We start from the raw sequence: 21,991 nt of genomic DNA on the forward strand, positions 1-21,991 counted from the left end.
CTCAGGCGGCAGACTCTGTGCATACTCTTGTGAGAGTGCCATGTCGGCCGCGCACAGCTCGTCGAGCACCACGTTGACCTGCGCGCGCGAGCCCGAGTACTCAAAGCCAAACTCGGTCTCTTCGGCAATGAGCGCTTCGCGCGAGGCCGCAAGCGTGTCCATGGCATCACCACAGTCGTCGTCGTTGTCACCACCCCGTCATCGTCGCTCCACCAGCCGTTGTTGCCAGCCTCGCTCCACCCGTCGTCAGACTTGTCGTCCTTGCCAGCCTTGCCCTCGTCCTCAGAGTTATCATGCATCAGCGCATTGAGCTCCGGGTCGTTGCAGCACATGTCGGCAACGGCAGGCTCCGCCGGAGAAATCGGCGGCCGCGACGACTGCTGCGAGAGCGGCGGCGAGTCAATTCGCGTGGCGCGCCGCTTAGCAGGCGGCGCATCTTCCTCGGAGGCAGGGTGCAGTTTGGCGTCAAGTGCGTCGTCGATAGCGCGCATGGTGCGGACAAAGAGCATCCGCCGGTTCGAGGCGCCGACCTCAAAACCGTCGTCGGCAACGCTCTGTGCGAACGGCGCCGCGACCAGCGAGAGTTTGGGCAACGGGACCGGCGATGGCGGCCCGCCGGCGGCGATGTCTATTTCAGCCGGCTGCACCGCCGGCGGCGGCGAGACTTCCATGTTTTCGGTGCCGGCGCCGATGTGGCAATGTCCATGCCGAGCGGCCGAGCTGGGCCTAGCAGCGGCGACGGGCGTGATCGCCCGTTGATGGCAAATCGCATTCGTTGTGCTGGGGTGAGCCCGATCGACGCGTCGGTGAAGAGCAGCGAGCGCGGGACACCAGATTTGCCTGCCGATCGCTTGCGCTTCTTGTTGCGAGCTGCGAGCGTCGACGGGTCTGGCGAGTCGACGTTGCCTGCGATGTTGACGAACCGGACTTGGGGCGTGATGTGGGGCGGGAGCATGCGCGGCGATCCGTTTGGCATGCAAAAGTTGGACGTCTTGAGCACGGTCCGGTACATGGCCTTGCGCTTGGACTCTGCCCTGTCATAGACCGACTTTTCGTGGCCGGCCATGAGCAGGGTGACGACACGGCCATCGCGTTTGCGGCCTGTCCGGCCTTGGCGCTGAACCATCCGTGAGACCGACGATGGCGAGTCGTAGCAGACAATAAGGTCGACCTCGCCGATGTCGAGGCCCTCTTCGCCGATCGAGGTCGAGACAAGCGTGGCGTAGCCGCCGGAGCGGAACTTGGCGATGATCTGCTGCTGCTCCTTCTGCGAGAGCCCTGCCTTGGCCTTGGCCCGCGACTTGCGTCGCTTCTTGCCCTTGCCGCGCTTTGAGGGCGTGTCCAGCTCAATAACGTCAGCCCCTCCGGCGCCGGCCGCCTGACCCACAAACCGCATCGGCTTGCACTGAGGCACCCGACTCGCAAGGACGTCGACAATGTGGTCGACCGAGTCGCGAAACGATGAGAAGACCATGATCCGCGTATCTGTGCCGGTGGCTCCGTTCTGTGCAAAGTGGGCAGAGACAACCCGCACAAGCTCGGTCATCTTGGGGTGCAGGATGCCGTCGCCCACAAACGAGCCTGCCAGTCGGACTGTCTGCAGGACAGCTTGAGTGTTGGCGATGCGAAGTTTGGTCGCCGAGAGCTCGGCCTCGGCGTCGCCGGCCGCGCGCGCAGCCTCAAACTCGGCCACCTCGTTGATAATCCGCGAGACAGCAGCGTGAAAAGTGGCAAACGAGTACTTGCTCAGCAAAGCGTAGACTTGGCTGAGGGTGAGTGCCAACGCAAACGAGCCCTCAATCACCACCCGGTCCTGCATGGACGCACTCCGGCCCGACTTCATCCGCCACTCGTTTCGGGCGTGGATGAGCTGGAACGAGGTGACCTTTGCAATGTCGCGGACCCAGAAGGCGCGCTTCGATGCCAGCAAGTCCAACGCCTCCTTGCACGTCTTGCCAAACAGCGCCAGAGCCTGGTCGAGCTGGCGGGAGCTCGGCACCACCACGATGTCGTTCTTGCGCGAGTGGGTGTACTTGATCACGTCGAGCGCGTTGTTATCGCGCACCTCCATGTGGGCAATGTGCAGGTTGTCGATCACACCCTGCACAGCCTTGATCGTCGAGCCGGGAGTGGCAGTCAGGGCGAGGACTCGGAACTGGGCGTGGGCGGCGGCAATGCCATTGACCGCCTGCACGTACGCGTGGTTGCCGGTAGCACGGTGCGCCTCGTCCACGACCACGCACACAATGGTATGTGCGGGGCAGATACCGGTCCGGATGTCGTTGTTGAGACTCTGGGCCGTGCAGTAGAACACCCGCTTGGTCTTCCACAGCTCGGCCCGGACCGGAGGCGTGCACGCCGCGGTCATCTCGGCCGTCACAGACATCGGAATGCCCGCTAGCGCGTGGCACGCCCGAAGCTGCTGGAAGGTCAGTGGCCGCGTCGGCGAAATAAACACAATCCGCCCGCGCGGATACCAGTCAAAGTAGTTGCGCTGCACGACAGCAGCAATGAGAGTCTTTCCAAGGCCGGTCGGGAGGCAGACCAGCGTGTTGGCCAGCAGCGCGCGCTTGGCAATCACAAACTGGTAGTCGCGCTTCTCCACCTGTGCGGGATAGACCCAGACCTTGGCGGCTTCTTCATCGAGCACAGGCATCGGCTCACGCGGCGCCGCACTCGGCGCACGCTGCAGCCCTCGCTCCCGCCCGGCCAGCGCCTCCTGGTACCGACCGGCCGCAAACGCGCCGCCCACGCGCCGGCTCGTCGCCGCGCTTCCGTAGCCGCCGCTCCGGTAACCTGGCTCATACGGCGCTGGCCCACCAAAGAACCGCTCCGTCGTGGTCTTGGCCGGTCGCGGCGGCATGCCCGGTCTGCTCGGCCGCCACTCGCTCGGCTTGCTCGGCTTGCTCGGCTTGCTCGGCTGCTTACTCTGCATGCTTGGTCTGCCGCCTCCTCCCGCCGTCGTCGCCAAACTCGCCGTGCTTGCCCTCGTCGCCAAACTCGCCGTGCTTGCCCTCTGTGCCGCCACCAAGCTGTCGACTCGTCCATGGCTTGCCTGGGGCGCGTCACTCTCGTGGTTGGCGCCCTGGGCAGAGTGGTGTGTGGCGCGGGCTCGGTGGTCGAAACTGCCCTCCTGCCCACACCGCTGCAATGCGACTTGGCGGGCCAAAAAAGGTCGTGGTTTGTGTGCCCTCTCCGGCTCGCCACCCGGCTCGCCAACAACGCCACCAGCCCCCACACCCATAACCAACCACACTCGACTCATTACACAGACTGGTGGCACTCGACCGAGTTGTCTGTGCTGCAGATGTCAGCCGACCTTGTTGAGTGGATCTCGCTCCTCGCCAACTACTCGCTGGACCAATCAGACGTGGCCCAGTACCGCGAGGAGTTCCAGAGCATCGTGGCTCTCCAACTCGCGTGCCATCTGAGCCCGCAGGATGCGCACACGCTGCTCCTGCTGCTCACGCGGACGCTCGAGCGCGAGCCGCATGTGGTATGGCACACCCGGGAAGACTCGATCCACGTGGTGGCGCTCGCCTTCTTTAAGTTCTTCCCCATGCTCGCGCCGTCACCGCAGGGCACGCCCGAATGGCTCGTCCCGCACGCCGAGACTATGCTCGCGCTGCTGCTGGAGACGCTGGCCACCCGTGACCCGCATCTCCACACCAGCCTTGTGGCCAACCTCGTGGCGCTGCTGATGGAGCTGGTGTGTCTCCTGAGCGACCACGCTGTGGTGGGTGGTGAGCAGTGTCCCGACGACCCCTTCCTCGGCACCATCCTCGTCTACGGTGCAGACCTGGCGTTTGGCCTCGACAAGGATGCGCCACCGCCGCCCGCCTCGCGTCCGGCCTCGCTTGGGGCTTCGCCGGTCCAGCAAGGCGAATCGGCGCCACGGCAGACTCTGGATGTTGCGTCGTTCGACCAGATCCTGGCCTACATCTCGGGCCTGTTTGGCTTGCTAACGCCTGTCGCTGCCGCGGCATCCGGCAGTGTTGTCGACGCTCTGCTCCCCCTCCTCGAGCCGCTCCTTCTCGTCATCGCCTTTGTCCACGACGATACCCTTGTTGCCCGTGCCCTCCGGCTCGCCGCTGCGTACATTGCTTCGCTTGACACTGCGCCGCACGACACCCACGTCAAGCTCGTCGTCACTGCACTCGCGCTGGTCAAGCCCGACGCCGATTGCGCTGTCGGCAGCGACTCGCTTGTCGCGCTCCACCAGGTCATCGTCGCAGCCCTCCACCGCCCTGCCATTTGTCCGCTCCTTGTCTCACGTATGCCCGAGCTTGTCGCTGCCATCGGCCACCTGAGCGCATCTCTGTCCGGCGGAGGCAAAGAAGAGACCCAGCAACTGGTAGCGCTCCTTGCTGCCATCATCGAGCTGACAACCGGTATGGTCGATGCCGGTGCGCAGTATGAGCTGCATGCCCAAACCCTAGTCCACTACGCCGAGACGCTTCCCAAGTCGCTCTTTCCCCTCCTTGGTGAGCCTCAGCTCGCCAAGCAGGCGTCCGGCCTCATCACCGCCCTCCTCTGCGGCTCTGAGTCGAGCGCCGCCAGGTATGCACGGCTCGAGCGCGATTGGCACATTGACGCAGCTATCGCCGCCGAGCAAATGGTTGTGGGCTTCAGCCGAAGTGCTCAACAACCGGGGTTGGCGACCACAAAGCGGCGGCGGATCTCTTTTGAAGACCACGACCGCTCGCTTGCGTCGGACACGCTCATTGCCGCCCGCGAGCGCAGCGCTGAGCCAGCTGCCTCGTCGGCGTCCGAGGACGACGTCAGTCTTGCGGCGCTCTCGCAGTCGCGCCGAGGCCGACGGGGCGGCCCCCACAAGCGGCGCGGCGGTCCGCCGCCGCACCAGGCTGGCATCGGCGTGCCGCCGCCATCGCGGGCGCCAGTCCATGCTGTCGCCTCGCTTCCGCGCTCGACTGCAGCGTCAGCTATAGTCGCCGGCCTCCTCGAGCTTGTCGAACAGGAGCTCGCCCGGTCAAACGACCTGAGTCTGGACGAGCGCGTGGCTGCGCTCCGCCGCGCCGCCAGTGTCTTTGGGCTGGTCGCGCTGTTTCCGTCGGCGCGCTGCCTGCGAATGTCGGCGTCTCTTCTCCTCGACTCGCCTGCGCACGCTATTCTGGTTCTTGGCCACTCGTGCGCGCTCAACGAGGTTGCGTCTTGCATCGAGTCGCTGTTCCCGTTTGTGGCGCTTGGCTCGCGAGCCGAGTTTGTCGATGCGTGCGCGCTCTTCACCGAGGCGGTTGTCTCGCTCGACGGCCCGACCCGGCCGGATGCTGCGCTTGCCGTCTACGCTGCACTCCCGCATGTCGGAGCGCAGCTGGAGGTCAAGCTCGACTTGTTTGCCACCGCGATCAAGTCGGACACACCACCAGAGACGGCGAGGCCGCTACTGAGGGCGCTCCCGCTCGTCATCACCTCGCTCCTTCGCAACGTCGACCACGATACGGCCCGAGTCCAGGTTGACGCGTTCCTCTTTCCGGCAGCTGCACTCCTGGCTTCGTCCAATGCAACGTCTGAGGACTTGCTCCTTGATCTTGGCCGCGCGCTCAGCGCTTCGCTCTGCATCTACGCCGCGAGCACGCACGGGCGGGAGGTTGTCGCTGATGCCGTCGCTGAAGCGCCACTGGGTACGCCCGAATGCTCGGTGAGCGCCGCGCAGGTTTGTGCGCTTGCCAGCGCGCTAGTGCCCGACGATGCGGTGCTCGCCATCGCTCCGCCCGGCGCAGCCAACGCGCTCGGAGCAGCGTCGATGCTGTTTACCTCGGCAGCACGGAAAACGTTCTCGCTCTACCCTGTTGCTGTTGCTCGGCTGGAGACGACGCACCGTGTTCCGTGCTTCTGGTGCCAGTCGGCAAACGCGGCAAGCAAGCCCGGCACGCTCACCTCGATCCGATTCCCGGAGCTCGAGCCTGCATTAGAGCGGATGGCGCGGGCCGAGTCGAGCAGGGTGCGGGAGCTTGCGCTGAGCACTCTCCTCCCAGCAGGGCTCTTCCACGCCATCAGCGATCGCGACACGCTCTCGCCGTCGCAGCCGGGTGCACCACAGTGGGCCTCGATGTGGCGGGTTGCGCTAGACTCGCTCACCACGCCAGACGCCCAGGGCCATGCTGTTGTCGGGGCCACCTGCCGGGCGGTGCTCTACCGAGCCAGCGCCGAGCTCTCTCCGGCCGACGCCGCCGAGCTGCTTGTCGAGCTCAAAGACGTGGCCGATGCGCACGAAGCCGCTGGCGACCTCGAGATGCAGCGAAGCGTGCTGCGTGCGCTCGGCGAACTGGGGACGGTTGCCGAGCCGGCAGTGCTCGCGGTCATTGTGTTTGCGGTGATGGCACCGATGCTGCGGCCGCGGTCGCGGCACGATGATGTGCTGGCCGGTGATGGGCACTGGATCCTGAGCCAGATGCTGCGGTGCCGTGGCGAAGACTTTGGCTCACTGCTTGACCTGGTGGCGCCGCATCTCGCGCCGATTCTGGTAGCCAAGCTGGCCGACTCGAGCACTGAGCTCGGGTTTGTCATGCACCTCTTGTTTGGCACGCAGCTGGCGAGTTTTCTCCGCTCGACGCTGCGGTACTCGATCCCGGCCATTGTGCTTGCACAGTCGCGGGCGAACCTCGCGCAGCTTGCCAAACTGCTTGAGGCTGACCCCGCGAGGCTGCTGCTGATGGCGATTGATCACACTATTGTCTACTTTCTCACCGAACGCAAGGACGCGTTCACGGCGGCGATGACCTTTTGCGTCGAGTACATCGATGTGCCGCCGCCCAAGCTGCTGCGAACGTCGATGGTGGACGTGCTCAAGCTGCTGGTGCTCAAGCTGGGCAACGACGCGCAACAGCCGGCGGCCATTGCCGCGCTCAAGTTTCTGGCATACGTGGTAGATAAGGACGGACTGCGGCGTGAGCGCGCGCTCGAGTCGCAGCCGTCTTTCCGGTCGGTCGACCTCGGCAAGCTCCTCTCGCCGCACTTTCTGGGCATTCTCGACACCGCCAACTCGGCGCTGGCAGCCGAGACGTCGACGACGTGGAACAAGCGCGAGGTGGTCGCTGCGCTTGCACGGCTCATCGAGTGCATGGACGTGCACATTGGACCGATGCGGCTGCAGCTTCTGGGGACGCTCTCGCGGGCCATGGAGCAGCCGGAGCTCGTGGCCGAGGCGTGCAAGGCGTGGAACGCGTTTCTCAACGTGTACTCGGTCGAGGCCATGGGTGCCATGCTCACCTCGGTGGTGGTCATTCTGGCGGCGCATGCGCAGGCTGCGCCCAAGGCCGCGCTGCCGATTCTTCGGCGCATCTTTATGGACAACTCGGAGGCCATCGCACCGCTGCTCAAGGACCTTGTGCTAGTCATCGACGCGATGCTCGCTGCCAATGCGCACGAGATGGCGAACATGCTGCGGAAGCAGCTCGTCCAGCGCCCGTTGCAGGAGCTCATCAGCCTTGTGGTTCGCGGCCTCGGGCACGACTCGCCCAAGGTTCGGCTCATGTCACTTGTCTTTCTCCGCAACAACGTGCTCCTCCTCAAGACCCGGCCCAAGGTCCGGTACATGGTGCTGGTGGCGTCGGGCACGCTCCCGCCGGCGCAGGTGGCCACGATGCTCGGACTGCAACAATCGATGACAAAGGAGAAGCTCGAAGAGCTGAGGCAGATCGCCGAGAATTCGGCCGACGTCGGCGCGCTCCTTCCCGCCCTCCTCGAGTGCTGTACCGAATCTGACGAGGCGAACCGGCGAGCCGCCGGCGAGGCTCTCGGCGCGCTTGGCGCCCTCGACCCGGCCCTTGTTGTCCGGCGGAACGGGCGGAGCGGGTCGGTCAAGGCCAGCTTTGCTTGCGACGAGCCGTCACTCATTGTGGAGCTCATCGAGACGCACCTCCTCCGGGCGCTGGCGCGGATGCAGGGTTCCGACGAGCAGGTCTTTGCCTCGTACACCATCCAGGAGCTGCTGAGCGTGGGCGGGTGCAACGCCGAGACGCCTGCGCGAGCCAAGGGCCTCCTCAACTGCGATACCATCCACCAGCAAGGCGTGGCGGTGTGGCGCAAGCTCTCGACGCGGGCGCGCGAGATTGTGCAACCGTTCCTCTCCACCGGCTACACGGTCAGCCTTGTGGCGCCGATCGAGGGCGAGGTCTTTGTGGCGCTCGACGCCGACAAAGCGTCGTACGAGGGCTGGCTCTCGGGCTGGGCGTACCAGCTCACGTGCATGGCTGCTGGTGAGTCGGCGGAGCTCTTTCAGGCCTGCCGAGCGATTGTGCAGATCGATGTCAGCGTGGCACAGGTCCTCCTCCCACACCTTGTGCTCAACGTTGTGAGCATCATGCCCGAGAGCGGCGGCGGCGGGCGAGCCGGCTCGCGGACAGCAACCACGCCGATATACCTTGACGCGCTCGTTTCCGAGATTGTGGCGGTGCTCTCGGCCGGTTCCAGCCAGTCGGCCCGCAGGCTGCCGGCAAGCGTGGTCCAGCCTGCGATGCAGACCGTCTTTACGCTCCTCAAGCAGCTCGAGGACTTGGTGGCGAGCGAGCGGCGGGCAGAAGCGGCGGCGCGGAAGCACAACGAGCGACGGTCGTCGCGGACGTCGCCGGCGCGGTCGCGGTCGCGGGCGCGCGGGCGCGGGGCGAGCGGGGTCGGGCGGCGACAAACGCCGCGGGCGCTTGCCGGCGTGACCAAGCTGCTGAAAGCCATTCCGCACTCGCTCCTCGCGCAGGCCTCGGTCCAGTGCGGAGCTCACGCGCGCGCGCTGTGGCACATGGAGGCGGCGTGTCGAAGCAAGCATGCGGTGATGGCCGAGGCCGAGGCCCAGCCGGGCTCTGTGGTGGCGCAGGCGGCCAAGGCGGCGCAGCTTGCGGCCAAGGTGCGTGGCGGGCCGGGCGGCCAGGGCGCAGCAGCGCTGCTTGCGACGGCGTCGTCCAACTCGACGATCAACCACGTGACGCCGATCCTGGCACGGCTTGTGCTGTCGAGCTCGGAGCTTGCGCTGATGCAAGAGGTGTTTGCGCGGGTTGGCGACCCGGACCTCAAGGTCGCGCTCTCGGCATTCCGCAAGTCGCTCTCGCTCGACGAGCAGATTCTGGAGCTGAAGAACAGCTCCAAGTGGGACGATGCGATCTCGTGCTACGAGCATGCTCGCGAGGTCGACCCGTCGAACGCCGAGTACGTCATCGGCCTGCTCGAGTGCCTACAGCACACGGGGCGGTGGGAGCTGATGCTCTCGCTGGTCAACGCGCACATCACATCGAAGCTTGTGACGACGACGGCGGACGCGGCAGCGTCAATAACCGAGTACGGCCTTCACGCCGCGTGGCGGCTGGGCAAGTGGGACATGCACGAGTTTTACGACTCAGTCCTTCCGGCCGGACTCGCGCGGCGGGGTGGCAGCATGGGAGGTGGAGCCGGCAAGCCGTCGTTTGAGATCCACGTCTCGAAGCTCTTGCTGCTAATGCGAGCGCAGGAGGCGGCGCCGTTTGCCGACGCGCTCGAGACAGCGCGCGCCGACGTGGCGGCTAGTCTGGCCATCGGCGTAGCTGACTCGTACTCGCGTGCGTACACCGAAATGGTCCAGCTCGGCCTCCTCATCGAGCTGGAAGAGGCGTTTGCCTTTCGCGGGCTAAGCGCCAACGCTGCCGAAGCGCGGAACCTGCTCGCCGAGTGGCAGTCGCGACTGGAGCTGCTCTCTGCCTCGACGGAAGCGCGTGCGCTGACGCTGCATGTGCGTGCATCGGCACTGCGCGTCCTCGGCTGGGCGCAGGACGAGGGCGCGGCGTGGGTGGTGCTTGCGGGCCTGTACTGCGACTCGAAGCGGTTCCCTGCAGCGACGACATCGCTTCTTCGGGCGCAGGATCTGGGCCTCACTGTGTTTGTCGAGTCTGCCAAGGTCATGTGGGCGCGCGGCGAGCAGGAGGACGCACTGTCGTTCCTGGAGAAGGAGGCGGCGTTTGTGGAGGCGCGCGCGATTGAGCAGGCCGAGGAGCTCTCAACCGGAGCGTTGTCGGAAGTTTCGGCCCGGACCGGAGCCGGCGAAAGCGGCCGGCGCGGTGGCAACGGGGGAGCGCGGGCGACGGGCCAGAGAAGAAGCGTGCTGAGACGTTGCTGCTGATGGCACAGTGGATGGAGGCAACGAACAAGCTGTACAAGCGGACGATTCAGCGGTACACACAGGTGACCAAGACGTACCAAAAGTGGGAGGAAGGCTCGTTCTACCTCGGCCAGTACTACGATCGCCTCCTGCGCGAGTTCAAGAAGCAGTTTGTGCTCGCGGCGGAGCGGAAGAAGCGGCGACGGAAGGGTGGCAGCTCGGCAGGAGCGACGATGGCGACGAGCGCAGACATCCAGCACCCAGACTTTCTCACATACCTCCAGCAAGTGCTCAAGTACTACGGGCGGTCACTGCTCTACGGGGCAGAGCACATTTTCCAGTCGCTGCCGCGGATCCTCACACTCTGGCTCGACTTTGGCATGGATGTGCACGCGGCTGGGCCGAGCGGCTCACCGCGGTCCAAGGGCGGGAAAGGCAGCGCCGCGCGTGACGGCACGCCAGCAGAGACGTTGAAGCAGTGCAACAAGTTCATGTTGCAGCTGCTGAGCCGAATGTACGAGCATCAGTGGCTGGTGGCGTTCTCGCAGGTCATCTCGCGCATCGCGCACCCTGTCAAGTCTGTGTACGAGGTCTTGGAGCAGATCATCCTGCACGTCATGCGGGCGTTTCCGCAGCAGGTGCTGTGGAGGCTAGTGGCGGTGGCCAAGCTCAACGGCGTGCGGCGAGAGCGTGCGCTAGACTTGCTCAAAAAGGCGGAGCAGTTTGGCGGCGAGATGAAGCGGCTCATTGCCGAGTTCCGCGACGTGACCAACGCGTTCCTCGAGGTGTGCAACATAAGCTTGCCCAAGACAAAGTTCGAGATTACGGTCTCCAAGTCGCTTCCGCGGCTGAGGGAGATCATGCCGCTGAGCGTGGTCATTCCGCGGCAGGCAGCGCTCTCGGCATCGCCGCTGAGCGGGTCCGAGGCGCACTACGTCCCGTTTCCGGCAGACCTGCCGTGCATCGAGTCTGTGGCAGACAAGATCGAGGTCCTGCGATCGCTGGCCAGGCCGCGCAAAGTGACCATCCGCGGCTCGGATGGCAACTCGTACTTTTTCCTCTGCAAGCCCAGAGATGACCTGCGGCGCGATGAACGGGTCATGGAGGTCCACACCATGCTTAACAAGCTCATGAAGCGCGATGCCGAGTCGCGGCGGCGGCGGCTGCACATCCGCACTTATGCAGTCGTTCCGCTCAACGAGGACTGCGGCCTCATCGAGTGGGTGAACAACACAGTGCCGCTGCGGCCCATTCTCAACCGGTTCTACTCGGAAATTGGCGTGAACAATCTCTCGTCGTCGCTCCGGAATTGGTACAAGGAAGCGAGCGATGCCGGCGTCTCGCAGATCGACCTCTACGCTGACATCCTGCGCAAGCTCCCGCCGCAGCTGCACAAGTGGTTCCTGGCCGAGTTTGCCGAACCAACGGCGTGGTTGCAGGCGCGGACGGCATACTCGCGATCGCTGGCGGTCATGTCGATGGTGGGCGCAGCCATCGGGCTCGGCGACCGCCACACCGAGAACATTCTGTTCGACTCGCAGAGCGGCGAGGTTGTCCACGTTGACTTTAACTGCATCTTCTGGAAGGGCAGCTCGTTTGAGACGCCTGAGCTGGTCCCCTTCCGGCTCACCCCCAACATTGTCGACGGCCTTGGCCTCACCGGATATGAGGGCCCGTTCCGGTCGGTCTGCGAGATTGTGCTCCAGCTGCTGCGCAACAACAAGGATGCGCTGCTTTCGGTGCTCGAGTCGTTTATCCACGACCCGCTCATCGAGTGGGCACGCGGCAAGTCGGCGGCGCGCGATGCCGCCGGCGGCGGCGGCGGCGCCAATCCGCACGCGCTCAAGGTCATCCGCCTCATCGAGCTCCACCTCGAGGGCCGCATGGTCGACGCCTCGTTCTGGATGTCGACGCCGTCGCACGTCCAGCAGATGATCGACGAGGCGACATCCAAGACCAACCTGTCGGCCATGTTCATCGGCTGGGCTCCGGCGCTGTAGCGACGACCGTGGGTCGCAGGGTGTAAACCACGCAGACGTCGGAAACGTCTTACGACGAGTCAGAGTCAGAGTCAGAGTCGGGCTCGTCCCGCGGCAGCGAGGCGATGCGGTCGAGGTTGGTGAGGGTGGAGGCGGCAAGCCGGAGGTCGCCGAGACTCTCGAGCAGCTGTTTGATCCCCTTTTCGCCAAACTCGGCAATCTTGACCAGCTGCGTCGACGCAAACTCGGCAGTGAGCTTGATATCGGCGTCGTGGGCCCGCGAGGCCTTGAGCCGCGCTTCCAGCACCCGGACCCGGGCGCGGGCGGCCGAGGCCCGGGCGTTGGCTGCGGCAAGCTTGGCCTCGATCTTGTCCATGTACTCGGTGAGCATGGCCTGGTCTTTGGCCTCCTTGGCCTGCAGCCGCTCCACCTCTTCCTGAAGTTCCGCCAGCTTGGCCAGCGCCTGCGGCGGCGTCTGAGCCGCCGCAGCCTCCAGCTCGGCGATCCGTGCCTGTGCCCGAGTCAGAAGCGTCTCGGCGCGCACAGCGCGTTGCAGCAGAGCGATGGAGGAAGAAGACGATGCTGATGCTGATGCTGATGCGGCTGTTGCTGTTGGCGGCGGGAGTGCTCCGCCGCCGGACGCCATCTCCTCGAGAAGCTCCGGCTCGGGTGGCGGCGGAGCATCGTGCGAGGCGACAGCAGCGACCGGTGGCAGCGCAATGGCAGCAACCGGAGGCAGCGATGACGAGACCGAGACAGCAGCAGATGGCGCCGATGAAGCCGACGAAGGAGCCATTGATGAAGATGACTTTCTGACTGAAGACGAGGTCGTCGATGTCGTCGATGCTTTGGACGGCCGGAAGAAAGAGAACGGGTTGTCGCCAACGTCGCCGTCGTCGTCGTCCACACCACCTGCTCCCCTCGGTCCAGACCCACCACTGCTGGCTGCGACGGTGGATGCCACAGGCTCCGGAGGGAGCGCCCCGGTCTTTTGGTATGCGGCAAACGAGAACGGGTTGTCGCCCATGTGTGGAAGTGGGAGAGGGAGGGGGGAGGGCGTGGGGTGTGACTTGGCTTGGGCCTCACGTGGCTTGGGGGCCTCACGTGGCTTGGGCCTCACGCGGCTGGTCTTGATCAGTCACGACTTGATCAAGAGCTGATCGATCGCGGCTTTGCCCGAGGTCGAGACAGAGGCTGTGGTCGAGGCTGAGCAGGGGATGCGGTGGCAGAGGTGAGTCATGGTGGGCGAATTGAGGTGGACGGACACGTTGCAAGCGCGATCATACAGTTGAGCCGTGGCGAAGGTGTCAGACTCGCGACACGGATGCGATCGGGCGGGATCGGGCAGAGTCGACGGGTGCCCGAGTGGCACACGCCTCTCACACGCCGCGTCGGTGCCAGGGACCGGTAATGCCCGGAAGCGCCGGAAAGAAGCGAATCACCAAGGTAGGCATGGAGGATAGGGAAAAGTTGGGGTGGGCGGTCGGAACATCGATTCCATCGCGATGTGTGGGGGCCATGCGCGTGGCAAGAGCGGGTGTTGTTCCCGGAGTTGTTCCTGACTTGTGCACGTGAAACTGCGGAGAGTGTTCCATGCGTGCAGGCCGATGATAATGGGGAGTGTTTTTGAGGCCATCTTCGAGCGATCATCGGCACCAAGGGGTCCATGGACCAGCTTCGGAAGAAACTCATCACGATGTGATGTCGGATGCGGCAGGAGCTCGAGTTGCTGGCGGGTGACGAGTCGGTCCAGGTGCGGACGGTCGACTCGCCGGCGCATTGGGTGGCCAAGATGGATGGGCCTCACGGAACACCGTACGATGGCGGGACGTTCTTCCTGGACATCACGTTCTCGCACAACTATCCGTTTACGCCACCGAGAGTCAAGTTCCTCACCCGCATCTATCACCCCAACATCAACGCCGAGGGCGCGATCTGTCTCGATCTGCTCAAGGACCAGTGGTCGCCGGCGCTCCGCATGTCGCAGCTCATCATGTCCATCGCCTCGCTGCTGGGCGAACCCAACCCCGACGATCCGCTTGTCCTCTCCATTGCTAAGGTGTACAAGTCTGATCCGCGCCGATACAATGGGATCGCCCGTGAGTGGACTCTTCGGTTTGCGGTCGGCAACAAGCCGCCGCTTGGCGTTTCGTTTGATCACAGGCAGAAGCCGCCGCAGTGGCGCCGCATGACCAAGCGCGAAAAGGCGGAGCGAGTCGCAGCCAAGGCGGCCAAAGCCAGGGCCAAGGTGGATGCCAAAACCTCGGCTGCGTCCAACGCGCAGGCTAAGCGTAAGCGCAAGAGCAAGCGCAAGAGCAAGAACAAGAGCAAGAACAAGAACAAGGGCAAGGGCAAGGAAGCTATAGACGCTGTAGACGCCTCAGATTGTGGTGGTCAGAGTAACGATGGAGACGATGGCAGCGTTTTCACCCCTGATCCGGTCTCGGGCTTGAGCTCGGCTATGTGACCGCGGGCAAAACCCATCGTCGTGCTTGAGATGCACGCGCAAAGCCACCAAAGACCATCTGATGCACAGCTGACTTTTTTTCCAGCAAACGCGTTGATGTGGTGCGCTCCCGTTTTACCATTGGGTGTCTTGTGTAGGTGTGCAGGTGTGCAAGTGTGCCGCGCATCGGGCTACAGAGCTTACTACACAGCCAAGAGCGGAGTGGGTGTGCGTGCGGAGGCAAGTCGAGCGGGACAAAGGGCATTCTGGCCCGATACAAGCGTGAGGCTTGGTCATTCGCGAGAGAGCCGAGCTACCGCGAGGCGAGGCCGTGGTCGGCAAGATAGCTCTTGAACGTGGGATCGATCTCAGCGCGGTAGGGGATGTAGTAGTAGCCGTCGCGCAGCGGGTGCAACCCGGGCTCGCGGGCCCACCATTCGAGCATGACGGTATCTGCGTCAAACTCAAAGACATGCGGCGTGTGCGGGTCGATGACAATGGTCTCACCCGGACCGTAAGAGGCCTTGGTCTCGATGCGCGAGCCGACAGCCTGGCCATCGCGGAAGCCGATCTCCTGAAAAGCCATGCGCGTGACGAGCGCCCGGCCCGAGACCACATAGTCATACTGAGCCATAGGATGAAGGTCTCCAGACCGGCGGGCACCGCGCTTCGAGTACAGCACATGCGCCTCGCTGGGCAGGGCCGAGTCAGGCAGGGCAGCCTTGATGACAGCGCCGCGGGCATCTGAACTCGCGAGAGGCGCATCACGGGCAACAGCGATGGCTGCATCTGGATAAACGTCAACAATCGGCACCACCAGATTGCTCTGGTAGATGGCAGGAGCAGAAGCAGCAGCAGCAAGCAGAGCCATACGATCAACAGGTGGGGTGTAGAGGACGAGCCAGCCGACGAGGATGCAGCCACCCAGGACAATGGCTGTCAGCACAGCCGCACGTCGTCCTGCCTCCGCCTTGCCCAGTCGCTGCCGCACCACTCGTCGTCCCATTACTCTTGTTCTCGGGAAGAGGAAGAGGTGTGGTGACCGTGGCGCTTGTCGTCGCCCTGTCACTGGTCTGCCCGCTGCCTCACCACACTCGAGTCACCCGTCAGTGCCCGAACTGCCCGACTGCCGACTTGCTGGGGGTGCACGATGGCATGATGGGCGCAGACGCTAAAGGAGGCAAGCAGGGCCCACTCCTTCTTGACGGACACGATCATGGTGTTGATGAGTAGTATGAGGTGGTAAAGATACTCTGTCTACAGGCAAAGGTAGAAGATGGTGTTCCATGGGTCTCTCTCTTTGTCCCTTGCCGGCGACGAGGACCGGTTTCGGCTGATCATTCGTCGTCGCTGCATCACCTGATGACGGCCATCACACGCTGATCCGCTGTCTGTTACACCTCATCCACCACACCATACTACCAATTCAATGTCATACTCTTATTTTTAACCTTTGTTGGGAACAAGACACCGTACACAACCGCAGATCGTCCCTACACCCTCCTCCATTTCTCCTGCCCTTGATCATCCACCGTCAGCCACCGACGTTGCCTCACAGACTCTCCCGTCCAGCCGCCTCCTCCTCTCCTCTCTCCACGTCCCACCTAATCTAACTGGCTGATCCAGTCTCCTGGCTATCCATGGCAGGCACCATGGCCAGATCAGTTTGTGTCGCTATGCCAACCGGGCGACTCGACGCAGCTGTGGCACCAGCTCGTGGACCGCGGGCAGCGAGCAGCAAGCAGCGGGCAGGGGCAGCGGCAGTGGCAGCTGCAACACTCGACTGAGAGCAGTTCATTCATGCCGCGGCGGGTGAAGCGAACGCCGCGTGCGTCTACGACTAGCCGGAAGCGGAAGCGAGGCGGGGAGGATGGTGGGCTGCTTGAGTTGCCTGCTGTGGTGCCTATGAGCTTTGTGCCGGCTGCTGCTGGCGGCTATACCGCTGTCGGGTTGGGTGGACGGAGCGGGAGCAAGCGCAAGGCGCTGCGGTCGGGTGGACGAGCTGCGGTGGTGCCGCTGCGGAGCCGGGCACGACGGGTCCAGGCGAGGCTTGCTGCGCTGGAGATGAACAATGCAAAGGTCCATACGGAGCTGGAGACGCTGCCGCTCGACGGCGGCGCCGACATGGTCTCGTCGGTCTACGGGGTGGCTGGAAAGAAGGGTGCGGCCAAGGATCGTGCCAAGCATCGGGCCATTGTGCAAGCCAAGAGGAACTACGGCAAGGTGTTTTCTCGGTATGTGGCCGAGCTGGGTGGCTTGCCTGACGTAGCCGCCAGCCACAAGCCCAACTACCTCACGGTCCGTGCCCGCAGCTCACGCGAGCCACCGCGCGCCTTTTGCGACGTTTGCGGACTCATCGGCCCGTACACTTGCACCGTCTGCGGTGTACGCTACTGCCAGCTTGCGTGTCTTGCCATCCACAGCGAGTCGCGGTGCACGAGCTACAAGCGGTAATGCTGGCGCCCTTAGTCCGGATTTAGTACGGAGCGTGGCGACTGGACGATGAGCCTGGGGTCGACTCCTCGCGCTCGATCGAGGCGCCGATGGTGGCCGCAAAGTGGTCCTCCAGCTCACCGGCACCGCGGGTCTTGTGGGCGAGCTCGGCCTTGTAGATGTACTGCGGATCGAGGTAGAGGTCTGTGTCGAGGTTGCGGACCTTGCGGGTGAGGTCGGCGCAGGCGGCGATCGTCTCGTGGAGCTTGCGCATGGTGCGGGCATCGTCAAAGGTCTCGGGATCGGCGTGGAACTGAACCATGCCGGTGGCCTCGTTGACCGAGGCGTGGATCTGCCCGCGGCGGATCATGGCGAGGACGTGGACGAGGGCGTCGTCGGGTGAGGCGAGGCCGACCGACGCCGCGATGGACTCCAACGAGACCGTGACGTAGGTGGCGGTGAGATCGTGGATGCGGCGCTGGGTGAGCGCGTGGCGGGCGAGCTTGGCCAGACCCCAGTTCCCGTCGTCGACCAGCGCCGGGCCGTGCTCGACGAGTGCGGCGTCAAGCGCTTCGGGCTCTCCGCCCGCAAACGCTGCCGCCAGCGCGTCATACGCCTCGCCAAACGCACGCAGGTGCCTTGCCACCATATCCGGCACATACTTGGGCAGCGGCACAACCTTGCCGTGCTCGAGCAGCGAAGCGAGCACGTACTTTTTGACGCGGTGATAAAGATGGCCGACACTGCGCGGACCGGGACCGAGAACAGCAGCGTGAACGCGTCGAGCGCCTCGCCGTACTCCTTGCATCCGATGCACACCACGCCTGCGTAGTACAGGTACTGCAGCAGCTCGCGCGGCCGCAGCTGGCTCGCTCCCGGCTCGAGCTCGTCCACCGGCGTCGCGAGCCAGCTCTTGAACCCGACGGCGTAGCACGCCGATCGGATGCACGCCAGCATCAGCTCTGGATGCGCCTCGTTGACCACGCCCGGAAGCTTGCGCGCCAGCTCCATCAGTGGGCGGATGACCGCCTTACCCCCGTGCACCTTGCCCATCCGGCTCAGAACCTTCACCAGCCCCGCGCATGCCTCGGGCGCGAGCTCGAGCTGCTCCTTGTCAGCCGCCAGCACAAAGTTGGTTACGTTGGTCACATCATCCTGGCTCACATTGTCCTTGCGCGCCTGGCCATAGGCCACACTGTTTCCCCCTCCCCCCAACCACCGTCGACATCATCGTCGCCAGAGTTGCCGTCGTCCGAGTCAGAGTGAGTTTCACGCCCTTTTCCTGCACCCTGGTTGTTCGGAGGCAGGCGATCACGATCGCGATCGCGATCGTGATCGCGATGGCGACCGTCTTTGTGCGGCGAGGGCAAGGCAAAGAAGGGACGTACAAGATATAGAGAGCACCGAGGGTGTGTGTGGTAAAGTCAAGCTCTTCCAGGGCGCCAGGAAGCTCGTCGACCGCGTCCTTCAGCAGCGACGACGAGGACTTGAGGTGCTTGGCCAGAGCCTTGAGCTCGGCAAGGTTCGACGACCGAGCGAGAATGGACTGCGTCAGCGTCTCCACGTCCATGGCGAAAGAGAGGATGTGTGGAGGTGGAGTATGTGTATGTGTGTGTGGGGTGGGGCGGGTGGGGAGGGGTGGAGAGAAGTGGTTGTGGTTGTGTATGTGGTGGAGGGGAGGGGGGTGGGGTGGGAGAGGGGAAGAGGCAACAGAAGGGGGTCGGCTCTCGGCTGCCTGTGCCCGAAAGAAGGCTGCCGGCTGGCGTGGGAGCGGAGGAGCAGGCGGGCGGTTGGACGGGCAGAGGACAGCGGCCATCACGATCCAATGGGTTTATTCCACGTTGTCTGGCCTGTGGGTGGTTGGCCTGTGGTCACAGTGATGAAAAACGGATCAGGCTGCTCTCGCGCCCAGGGTGTGTGTGTGTGTGATTAGGCCGACGCGCACGAGTTACGCATCTCGTTGAGGAGAGCGTGGTAAATGCCATCACAGACGGTCTTGACGGCGGCGTTGTCAACAGTCGAGTACGATGAGGTCCACTCGACGACGCAGGCACCGTCTGCGGCCTCAGGCCCGGCGTTGATCTCGATGACCCGGACGGTTCCGATGTACTCGCCGGTCTGGAGATCAGAGGCAACAGGCGTGCCCGGGCCGTCGTCGATGCGGTACGAGAAGGTCTTGCCCTCGTCATCAAAGACAGTGAGCGTCTCGGCAAAGACACCGTTGATGACCCGAGTGGCCCCGACCGTTGTCGGCTCGCCGTCGCCCTCGCATGACGTCACCACGTTGGGCGCCCACGAGAGGTCGTGGAACGACCGAATGGTGGCCCAGACCGAGTCGGCGGACGACGGGATAAACACTGCGTGGCTACAAGACATGGTGTGCGAGAGTGAGGTGGTGCTGCCCTCCGTCCACCCCGTCCTCCCGCTTTGCCCCCGCCAGTCCCCGCTGCCGAAAAATGCGTGTCGACGTGTTGGCGAGTGGATGCTCGGGAAGAGATAGGCTGCGCAGGACAGGCTACTACAGCCAGAACTAGATAACCAGCAACCCAAGGCTAGACTCTGACAATGGTTTGCAAAATCTTGATTGTTGTGCCGTCATGTTGCGGCCCTTTTCAACGTCGATGTATCCTCCCGGGATCTAGCTCGGATCGCAATTAAAGTTGTGTACAACACACTCTTCCTCTTGCTTGGGCTAAGGGCTCTTGCTCATCCTGTTTGCAACACGACACAAACCGCTTTGCCATCAATCTGACTAGAGAGGAAACAAATCACTCTTCCTCCTCCTTACCCCGCTCCACCTTCCCATCTTGCCGTACATCTTCCCATTGTCGCTCGCCCGCCACCACAAAACACCACACTTTTTCTCCCCCGACAGCCACCGCGATACACCCCTGCCTTTCCGATCACCTGCTTCCGCCATTGCAATGGAGCCACTGTAGTATCTCTCATCTCCCCCTCTTCTTACCCCCCCCCTCCTTTCCCTCCATCGTCTCCATCCCGACATCCCCCTCGAGGATCTTCCCTCCTCCCAATTCCGCTATGTTGTCATGTCGGCAAAGCTTCCACCACAACAACTTCCACCCTACCTCCCCCCCCACCCCACCACCCCACCTCCCCTCCTTGCCCTAACCCTCTTCACGACCCCAACAATTCACTCACCCCCCTCGTACCCCCCCTCCACCCACATGTAAGTCCCCTCACCCCCTCTCGACTTTATCCCTCTGTCCTACCCTCCTCACCGTCCCCATCCCCTCCACACCCTCCTTCCTCCGTCATGGAACATTCCTCTGCCCACACTCACCCCTCCCCCTTCCACCAAACACGCGCAGATGACTCGCATACGCATCACCAACCCTTCCACAGGCGAAGAAGTGGTTGTTGACAAGGCTAAGGAGCCTCCACCCTCTCCGGTCCATGCCTCACACCCTTTGCCTCTGCCATCGCCGTCGCCATCGCTGTCGCCATCGCCGTCGCCGTCGCGCCCACTCCCTGCCCAACGTCACTCGGCTCGTCGCCGTCCTCGTCCCACGGTCCGCACCCGCGGATCGGCCTTGTACGCATCCGCGTCACCAACGTCACCGGTCTCGGCTGATGTGGTGAGCGCAGGCTCGCAGCCATCGCTGTCGCCTACCGCGGCATGGAGCGGGTCGGGCGGCTCTCCGTCTGGCTCACCACCTGCTGCGGCGCGGGCGTTTGCCCACCCATCAGGCTCGCCATCAAGCCCATCGGTGGCGTGGGCTGGACCCGGACCAGCTGTGGCGGCGGCGGCAGCCGTGGACGGATTGGGCGCGCTGCGATCACCGACGGCGAGCTCTCCGTCGCCGGCAGCGCGGCCATGGACGCCTTACGGCTCGCCGGCGTCGGAGAAAGGCATGTCTGCAGTCTCACCGTTTCAGCTGCGGACGACAGAGGGGTTGGACCCCTCTGCAGCGTCGGCGGTTCTCGGCGCAGCATCATGGATGGTTGACCAGGTCGATGCCGCCGCTGGCTCGCCCGTGCCCGGCGAGCGGTTGATGATGGCGCGGATCTCCAGCACGGCGCGCAACGTGCCGGCGCATCTCATCGGTGCCGTCGACGCTCCGCTCCCCGCCTGCGTCCGCGTCGGCATCTGCGAGCGCTTCCAGGCCGAGCTCGACACCACATTCAATAATGTGGTGTACTTTGCTGGGCCTGACGCGGGCTGGCTCACCATCGATGCCCTCACCGCCTCGATGATGGGCTCTGGGCTATCGCGGCCGGGAACTGCCAGCGCCTCGCACGAGTGACGCACGTTTGCTCTGTCCGCTAAGGATCCCCCGTCTACTACCTAAAGCTTTACACTCCTACCCTGATGCCGCAGCCTGATTGGCAGCGCGGACGGCATCTAGAACCTCGTCCAGAGTGTACTCCTCCACAGGGGCGTCCTTGGAGCGGGCATCGCGGCGGGCACGCTCACGAGCATTGGCCTCTGTCGACTTGACGACCGCAGCGGCGCGGGTGTCGACAACAGCCGGGCGGACGACGTCAACCAGACCAGCAAACGAAGCCGGCTCGGTGACGGCGAGCTCTGCGAGGATCTTGCGGTTGAGGACGACGCCAGCGGTGTCGAGCGCGTGGACAAGCTCGCCGTAGCGGACGCCGTGCTCGCGGGCGGCGGCCGAGACGGTACGGACCCACGACTTGCGGAACTCGCGCTTCTTTGTCCGCCGGTCACGGTACGCGTACTGCATGGCCTTGTCCAGCCGCCGCCGCGCCGCGCGGAACGTGTTCTTTGACCGCCCGTAGTAGCCCTTGGTCATCTTGAGCACCTTGCGGTGCTTGGCCGCCGTCGTCGCCGCCGTCCGCGAGCCGCCGCCACCTCCTCCTCTCGCCGCCAATGCCATAGCTCCTGCTCCCACCACGCCAGCACGCCCTGTAGTCCATGTCACGCTGCGCAGCATCCTCTCTCGCTATCCCTGCCTCGCAGAGTCGTGTGCTGGGTCTCAGCTCCGTCCCCTCCCCACCCTCGCTGCGCAATTGGGAGATGGAGCGTTCACGGCCTTTTGCTGACCGACAGGGTTGATCAAGACCGCC

At 64.2% G+C, this 21,991-nt stretch overlaps 10 protein-coding genes across 10 annotated transcripts; 4 read left to right on the plus strand and 6 right to left on the minus strand.

The window, feature by feature from the left end:
• Positions 1-628: 628 nt before the first annotated feature.
• AMSG_01660 (uncharacterized protein) lies at positions 629-2,863 on the minus strand (the record flags this gene model as incomplete). The annotated part of the gene is made up of 1 exon (XM_013906253.1): positions 629-2,863. The coding sequence occupies one exon, from the start codon at positions 2,861-2,863 to the stop codon at positions 629-631; it is 2,235 nt and encodes a 744-aa protein (XP_013761707.1).
• Positions 2,864-3,307: 444 nt separating this feature from the next.
• AMSG_01661 (atypical/PIKK/ATR protein kinase) lies at positions 3,308-12,175 on the plus strand (the record flags this gene model as incomplete). The annotated part of the gene is made up of 2 exons (XM_013906254.1): positions 3,308-10,040; positions 10,073-12,175. The coding sequence occupies 2 exons, from the start codon at positions 3,308-3,310 to the stop codon at positions 12,079-12,081; spliced, it is 8,742 nt and encodes a 2,913-aa protein (XP_013761708.1). The 3' UTR covers positions 12,082-12,175.
• Positions 11,910-13,203, minus strand: AMSG_01662 (uncharacterized protein). The gene has a single exon (XM_013906255.1). The coding sequence runs from the start codon at positions 13,085-13,087 to the stop codon at positions 12,131-12,133; it is 957 nt and encodes a 318-aa protein (XP_013761709.1). The 5' UTR covers positions 13,088-13,203; the 3' UTR covers positions 11,910-12,130.
• A 227-nt stretch (positions 13,204-13,430) lies between these two features.
• On the plus strand, positions 13,431-14,632 carry AMSG_01663 (ubiquitin-conjugating enzyme E2 4). Its single transcript, XM_013906256.1, has 2 exons — positions 13,431-13,506; positions 13,778-14,632. The coding sequence occupies exons 1-2, from the start codon at positions 13,471-13,473 to the stop codon at positions 14,525-14,527; spliced, it is 786 nt and encodes a 261-aa protein (XP_013761710.1). The 5' UTR covers positions 13,431-13,470; the 3' UTR covers positions 14,528-14,632.
• Positions 14,633-14,819: 187 nt separating this feature from the next.
• Positions 14,820-15,377, minus strand: AMSG_01664 (uncharacterized protein; the record flags this gene model as incomplete). The annotated part of the gene is made up of 1 exon (XM_013906257.1): positions 14,820-15,377. The coding sequence occupies one exon, from the start codon at positions 15,375-15,377 to the stop codon at positions 14,820-14,822; it is 558 nt and encodes a 185-aa protein (XP_013761711.1).
• A 1,034-nt stretch (positions 15,378-16,411) lies between these two features.
• AMSG_01665 (zinc finger HIT domain-containing protein 1) lies at positions 16,412-16,960 on the plus strand (the record flags this gene model as incomplete). The annotated part of the gene is made up of 1 exon (XM_013906258.1): positions 16,412-16,960. One exon carries the CDS (start codon positions 16,412-16,414, stop codon positions 16,958-16,960), a length of 549 nt encoding a protein of 182 aa, XP_013761712.1.
• Positions 16,961-16,982: 22 nt separating this feature from the next.
• Positions 16,983-18,509, minus strand: AMSG_01666 (COP9 signalosome complex subunit 3; the record flags this gene model as incomplete). Its single annotated transcript, XM_013906259.1, has 3 exons — positions 16,983-17,651; positions 17,693-18,134; positions 18,328-18,509. 3 exons carry the CDS (start codon positions 18,507-18,509, stop codon positions 16,983-16,985), a joined length of 1,293 nt encoding a protein of 430 aa, XP_013761713.1.
• A 245-nt stretch (positions 18,510-18,754) lies between these two features.
• AMSG_01667 (uncharacterized protein) lies at positions 18,755-19,340 on the minus strand. The gene has a single exon (XM_013906260.1). It carries the CDS (start codon positions 19,313-19,315, stop codon positions 18,869-18,871), a length of 447 nt encoding a protein of 148 aa, XP_013761714.1. The 5' UTR covers positions 19,316-19,340; the 3' UTR covers positions 18,755-18,868.
• A 701-nt stretch (positions 19,341-20,041) lies between these two features.
• AMSG_01668 (uncharacterized protein) lies at positions 20,042-21,264 on the plus strand. Its single transcript, XM_013906261.1, has 2 exons — positions 20,042-20,126; positions 20,269-21,264. The coding sequence occupies exon 2, from the start codon at positions 20,269-20,271 to the stop codon at positions 21,202-21,204; it is 936 nt and encodes a 311-aa protein (XP_013761715.1). The 5' UTR covers positions 20,042-20,126; the 3' UTR covers positions 21,205-21,264.
• Positions 21,242-21,801, minus strand: AMSG_01669 (50S ribosomal protein L20; the record flags this gene model as incomplete). Its single annotated transcript, XM_013906262.1, has 1 exon — positions 21,242-21,801. One exon carries the CDS (start codon positions 21,799-21,801, stop codon positions 21,262-21,264), a length of 540 nt encoding a protein of 179 aa, XP_013761716.1. The 3' UTR covers positions 21,242-21,261.
• Between the last annotated feature and the right edge of the window lie 190 nt (positions 21,802-21,991).

The sequence above is a fragment of the Thecamonas trahens genome (genome assembly GCF_000142905.1).
Source record: "Thecamonas trahens ATCC 50062 unplaced genomic scaffold supercont1.6, whole genome shotgun sequence".
In the NCBI taxonomy this organism is placed as follows: Eukaryota; order Apusomonadida; family Apusomonadidae; genus Thecamonas; species Thecamonas trahens.